The sequence below is a fragment of the Megascapheus bottae genome, chromosome 12 (assembly GCF_031878675.1).
Source record: "Megascapheus bottae isolate mThoBot1 chromosome 12, mThoBot2.hap1, whole genome shotgun sequence".
NCBI classification, from domain to species: Eukaryota; Metazoa; Chordata; class Mammalia; order Rodentia; family Geomyidae; genus Megascapheus; species Megascapheus bottae.
The window spans coordinates 23443458-23449516 of record NC_143520.1 but is presented as its reverse complement, the minus strand read 5'-3'; the positions used below and the strand labels follow the sequence as shown (position 1 = coordinate 23449516).

Below are 6059 nucleotides of genomic sequence, written 5' to 3'. Positions count from 1 at the left end.
GTGATCCAAAGGCCATTGGTAATTCAACAAGGTCAGCAAATGAGAGCGTCCTGGTCTCCAGGAATTCACAGCTGGCTTAAGACTAAACTTGCCTACTAGGAAGGTGGTTGAGCAGAAGTTCAGCTCCTCGGCTGACTCTTCATGCAACAGCTATCAGTTTCTTTATTTTCTGAATGTTGGTGCTGGACAGAGACCCTGTTTTTATAACTTGCATAAGCAAGCTGCAGTGCCCAACAGATAATTTGTCTCACAGACTTATAATGGTAGGTATGTTATTTTCACATCTCCAAAGTATACTTCATCACTCATCACGTAGAAAAGTTTTAATAAACGTCTTCACTGAATTCTATATCAAAGACTGACCCAAGCCTCAAAGGAACTGAATCACTTCTCTCTTCTCCCAGACTTATCTTAACAAATGTATGCTGAGGAATCAGGGAATTAGAGATTAAAATACAAGAGTTTTCAAATCTTTTGAAACTTAAAAAAAAATAGATACTTCCCAAACACTGCTCAAGACAAGAACTTCACATGATTTCTTACTTGTAGAGGTTCAAAAGCTTTTTGGTCTCATAAACTTGTCATCTGAAAGCTATACTTACAACGTTCAAAGAATGAGATATTCTCAATTGACTCTGATAAATGTAGGCTGCTAGACTGCAATATTCTGGTTAAGAGGAAAAAATACTCTACTGAATTTTCTAAATAATCAGTTCAATCACCCTGTTCCTTTAGTCAGAATAGATCTTGGTTGTCAGTTAAGAAACTGAAATGTCACATAAGTGACTTATCCCAAATCAATCTCCAACTCTGTCTGTTGTTGTTAGTCATATTTATCCTGACCCAGGAAGAAGACAAAGTTCTGTTGATTTACATGGTTTATTGTTGTAAACATTAAAATTGTCTTTCTCAAAGAAAGAATTTATCAGAAAAAAAAATCAGCATCTCTAACTGTCAAACACCATAGAAAAAAAGGCATTGACTCATGTCATGTGCCATACTAGAAATATACAAAGAAAAATACTACAGGATATGGCAATATTAAAATTCTTATTCAAACATAAAATAATATATTAACTGACAATTTTAGACATTAAAAAACAACAACAAAATTCAAAGTGCTCAGTAATTTCCAGGGAGTTATGTATATTATAAGCACTCTGGAAACAGTCAAAAGCTGCTGCATGCAATTTCTGTTTAGCTTTAGACAACAAAATAATCAAGATATAAACTTTCTTTTATCAACATCAACGATACATACAACACTTACAAACAAGGAATGTTGGACGGTGTTACAAACACTATGTGTCCCTTTTCTCAGGATTTTCTGATGTGTTAATACTTGTGCCCACCTATTTTACAATTGAGAAAATGTTTAAGCTCAGATAACTACCAATCTTTATAAAATCTAACAGACTACATAGTGTCTGAAATACTATTTATATAATATAGACATTACTGAAGTAGCAAGTGCCTATAACATTTTCAGCCTAGAATCACATGCTTGTCCCTTTTTATTTATTTATTTTTTTGCAAACACACTTACTTTTTTAGAATTTGTAATATTTATTCATAAATAGGCACAAAATAATTTTAAAAGCCAAACTGCATTGGGTAAATTTACAAGCCTTTGCCTTCTTCAACTCATGCCACCCACGCAACATTTAGTTTTACTATATATTACAGCTTTCTGTACAGCAGAAAACTTTGAAGTCTTGTTAAGGGCAATACTTGTAAGTCCCCTTAAGATTGTGTGTGTATGTGTATGTGTGTATATGTTACATTTGTCAACTGCAACAACCAAGCATGGCCAGACATTTCCCATCATACATTAGCAATCTTTCTTTTGAACAATAAACCGATTTTTAACTGGTAATAAAAAGTTTATACCACTGTTTTGTGTGTAGTCCATGTTCTAAATCCAGGATTCCCCGGAGCCAAAGTGCCCTTTTCAGGTTCTGCCTGCGGGTTAGGAAATAGCAACAGGTTTTGTTTGTTTGTTTGTTGTTTTCTTTAGGAAATAGGAATCTGGGGATTTTACAGAAAGAGGAAAGAACAAGCTGAAACAGCTCAGGGGACTAAATCTGCCCATGTGACTAGCCCCTCTCTGGACCATTTTTTTTTTTAAGATTTCTTTCCAGTTCCTTTGAAGTGCATGGGAGGAGATCTTAGAAAGGTAAAGTGTCCAGGAAAAGCTTGTCAATTATTGCTGGAGGTGGTACCAAGTCTTCCAATTTCAGGTAGAAAATGCGCTGTAGCCCCTGTGTGCAAAGGGTACGGAGTTCTGGAAGCTTCCCCAACAGTTTGGACAGATAGTTGGGACGGTTCAAGCCCCCATTATTGAAAGTCACGTGGTCTTTGAGACAATTTACAATTTTGTTTTGCAGTTCTTCCACTCTCTTGGGTTCCTTGAGCCCATGTCTCTCTGCAGAAAACATAATCAGAAGCAAAAGAAAAATGCACAAGGCATTAGCAAACTGACAGGACCAAAGAGGATGTTTGAGGAGGGAAAGCCAGAACCAATCCCCAGGGCAGTTCTGGCAGGGAAGTGCCCTGCACCTGTGGTACTGACCTGTGACCATAGCCAGGGCAGCAATGCAGGAGAAGGCAGAAATGTCGATGTTCATATTCTGCAAGTTGGAGGAGAATTCAACAATGGAATCAATCCATTCCCCAAAGCCACGCACGCATTGCAACCTGTGCAAGACCACCCCATTGCAAAAGATGAGTTTACCCTCCACTGGGTTGGACCTGCAATTAATACCAAAGAGAGAGGGGAGAAAAAGAGAGAGAGAAAAGCTAAACAACTAATTACTTGAAGAGCAATAAATGAGGGATTTAAGAGGCACCTAATTACTGAAGAGTTAATAAAATGTAGATCAGTGGACCTTGAAAGGGTTTAATTTCATAACAATCAAGAACACCCCCTATCCCACCTGCATTCCATCCATCCAAGGCTTCTGTACATACACTCCGTTTATTTATTTATTTATTTTTGTTTTGTGCAGGTCTCCACCCCCCACCCCACCCCCACTATCACCTTCTCCCTTCCTTTACTTTTCTAATACCTTCCCCTGCCTCCCCGAATTGCTTCCTCCCCTATTACCTGTATGCTAATCGCAGGACAAACAGTTCTAAGAAAGCTGATTCAAAAAGCAGGTCCTGGTCAGCTTTGGGCAGATCAGCAAAGCCAGGGATCTTCTCTGCCCAGCCTCTGATGATCTCCATGGAGCCAGTCAGCAGATCATAGAATTGCTGTATATGCTGGGTGTCGTCTCCACTCATCTGATAGTCAGGGTTCGCCTGGAACTGGAATTTCATTTTAAAAAGCACTTAATGAGGTTCTCTAAAATATATAACCCGTGAAATTGCTAACCCCGTTTCTAGTAGGGGAGCCAGGTTTTTATAACAATTAAACCTCTCTCTGACCAGTAAGGAAATTAGATGTTCCGGGGCAATTAATTCAATTAGGGACGGTGCTATGAGGTCGCTGCTTTAAATATGTAAATTACCATTTCCATACAGACTAAATACTATGCCATCCAGCCCTGGGAAACGTTCAGTCTTATCTCCACAAAACAATTGGCACGTTAGTATTCATGCTAGTCCCAGAGTGGATCTTGTGCTGAGGTGGCCTTTGCAAATCTTAATAATATTGCAGTCGCTTCTGGGTTTGCCCAACAGACTTCCTCCAATTAAAGCCTGCACATTTTTTCACAGCTGGAGTAAAAGAGGAATTTGACCACTTGATCCACCACCCATGTCACCATTCCTTACCCTCCCTCTCTTTTCATTCCCTGGCCCCAGGCAGGTCCCCACATCTTTCAGAATCTGCACCTTGGCAGGTGAAGTCCTTCCTACATTTCTCCGTGGAGGGTCGGGAACAAAGTTAGAAAGGAGAAGATTTAGCTCTGCTTCCCGGTTCCTTCCTTTGAGGCAATGGCATATTTCCCACAGATTCTACTACTCTGCCATATCCCTTCCTCCTTCACCTGCCCTGTGTCCGGGTCTGAACTTGGAGCTTCCACTGCCTGTCTTCCACTGTCCTCTGGCCCTCTCTGCCCAGAGCTGTGAGACCTATAGCCTGGCTCACTCCTGCACTCCTGGTGTCTAGGGGTAGTGCTGGGTGTGGGTCCTGCCCATCTCTCGGTTTATCCACACGATACCCCCCACCAGCTTCTTACCCTGGAATAGTCCAGGCTGGTCATAGCCGGGTTGGAGTCGACATGGGCCCTGACCAGGGCACTGATCAGACTCACCGGGGGTGAGGGGGGAGAGGGGTCCTGTGGGCTCTTCGGTTTCGAGGGTAAACGACCTCTCCGGCCTTTTAAACTGTCCGTGCGAACCACTGCAAAAGGAACAGGCCAGTTAGCACCGCGCCCGCCCGGGAGCTCGGGGTCCAGCTGCCGCCAGGGTTCCTCCCCCGGGAAGGTCGCCGCCGTGGGGCGCCAGGGCTGGCGGGCCGGCGGCTCAGAGTCCCGGTGCTCGTAAAGCTTTTACTGAAGAGAAGCATTAAAGATAGGGGTTATTTTATATCTTCCTCCGGCTGAGTCGTATAGTTAGAGGCGACGAGGGCCTGGTCCGCTTTCTGAGAACGGGGGTGAAGGGGAGAGGACGTTGACTAAAATAGCTGGTAGGAGGCCAGATCCGGATGAGGTACACCCCGGTCTCGGAGAGAGTGGATTTGGGGTACCAATAGCCAGTAGGTTTTCCAGGGCAAAGACTGAGGAAGAACCAATGGCTTGCCCGGACCTACCTTCTTTGACCATCCCAACAGCCAGGCACTTCTGAAATCGGCAGTACTGACAACGATTCCGACGCCGCTTATCCACTGGGCAGTTTTTATTTGCTAAGCACACATATTTCGCGTTCTTTTGCACTGTGCGCTGCAAAAGGAGACAATGTAGGCCGAAAATTACTATTTTCTTCTTTTAAAAGTCCAGCAACCCGGACTACACCTAGAGACAATTTCTGCATGGCTTGAATCTACACTCCCCTCTCCACAAACACACAAACACACAATTCTCTTTTAATTTTTTTTTCCTTTTCCTTTCCTTCCTATTTCTTTTCTTTTTTTTTTTCCTCCCCCAGGGCATTTAACAGAAGAAAATTGATAGCGTTAACATTTGAGCTAACCTTGCTGCTCCTTGCTGTGTTTTATATGCCAAGAGAAGGAGAAGGAGACGCTCAGTAAATACAAATCCGTGGGCATTCATATTATTTACATTCCTTGGAGACCTTCTCTATTTAAAATGATAAGATTATTCAATCAGGATGGCGAAATAAAGAGATCACTTAATTTGACCATAGGGAATTCTGTTCCACTTGGTTAGCTCAGACACGGTTCTCTGTCCTAACCAATTTCTATCTGAACTAGGAAGACAGCTCCTAGCACATGCAAATCACCCTCTACCAACTCTGGCTCCAACAACTTTGGGGGGAGAGTAGAGGGGGGCCGCCGGGTGGGCTAGCTGCTGAGGGAAATTCGACCTCCCGTCTCCTAGTCCTCCTGATTTCTTTGCTCAGACACCCCGAAGCTCCCCCTCGGAAGCCCCCAAGAGGCCGCAGGACACCCTTGGCTGACCCGGGAGACTTGGGCGGATGTGGTCCAGCTGAGGCTGGGTTGCGGGTTCTTAGGCAAGTGCTGACTCCAGGGTGCCCGGCGGGCGCTGAGGGCTGGAGCGGGGATGGGGGGGCGGGGAGGGAGGGTCCCCTACCTACCACCTCTGCTCCCACGTGTGCTCACCTTAAAGAAACCTTTGCAGCCTTCACAAGTGCGCACACCGTAGTGCTGGCAGGCTGCGTTGTCGCCGCACACGGCACACAGCCCCTCGTTGGAAGGGGAGCCCCGGGATGGCGGCGAGGGCACCTGCGTGTCGAGCAGCTGCGACGCGTGCCCGATCTGGAGACCCGGGAAGCCCATGGACGCGGGCTTGCGAATGGGGTTGGGCACCGCGAAAGTCTGCCCATCCACGACGTGGTGGCTGCCCGCGGGTTCTGGGTTCATGGGCACGTGCAGGGGCCCGTCGAAGCGCATCTGGCAGCTAGACACAGGAGTG

At 44.9% G+C, this 6059-nt stretch overlaps 1 protein-coding gene across 4 annotated transcripts in view; it reads right to left on the bottom strand.

Annotated features, from left to right (window-relative positions):
* Nucleotides 1–883: 883 nt before the first annotated feature.
* Nr4a2 (nuclear receptor subfamily 4 group A member 2) overlaps nucleotides 884–6059 on the bottom strand; it is an 8287-nt gene continuing 3111 nt past the window's right edge. For 3 of the 4 annotated variants that reach the window (XM_090342809.1, XM_090342808.1, XM_090342811.1), the window contains 6 exons: nucleotides 5747–6059; nucleotides 4757–4886; nucleotides 4185–4348; nucleotides 3107–3309; nucleotides 2573–2751; nucleotides 884–2425 (listed from right to left, as the gene is read on the bottom strand). The exon at nucleotides 5747–6059 is cut by the window's right edge. In XM_090342809.1, coding sequence (XP_090198935.1) covers nucleotides 2169–2425; nucleotides 2573–2751; nucleotides 3107–3309; nucleotides 4185–4348; nucleotides 4757–4886; nucleotides 5747–6059 — 1246 coding nt within the window. In that variant the 3' untranslated portion in view covers nucleotides 884–2168. The remainder of the gene's footprint in view (nucleotides 2426–2572; nucleotides 2752–3106; nucleotides 3310–4184; nucleotides 4349–4756; nucleotides 4887–5746) is intronic. The other variant, XM_090342810.1, reaches the window with a different exon arrangement.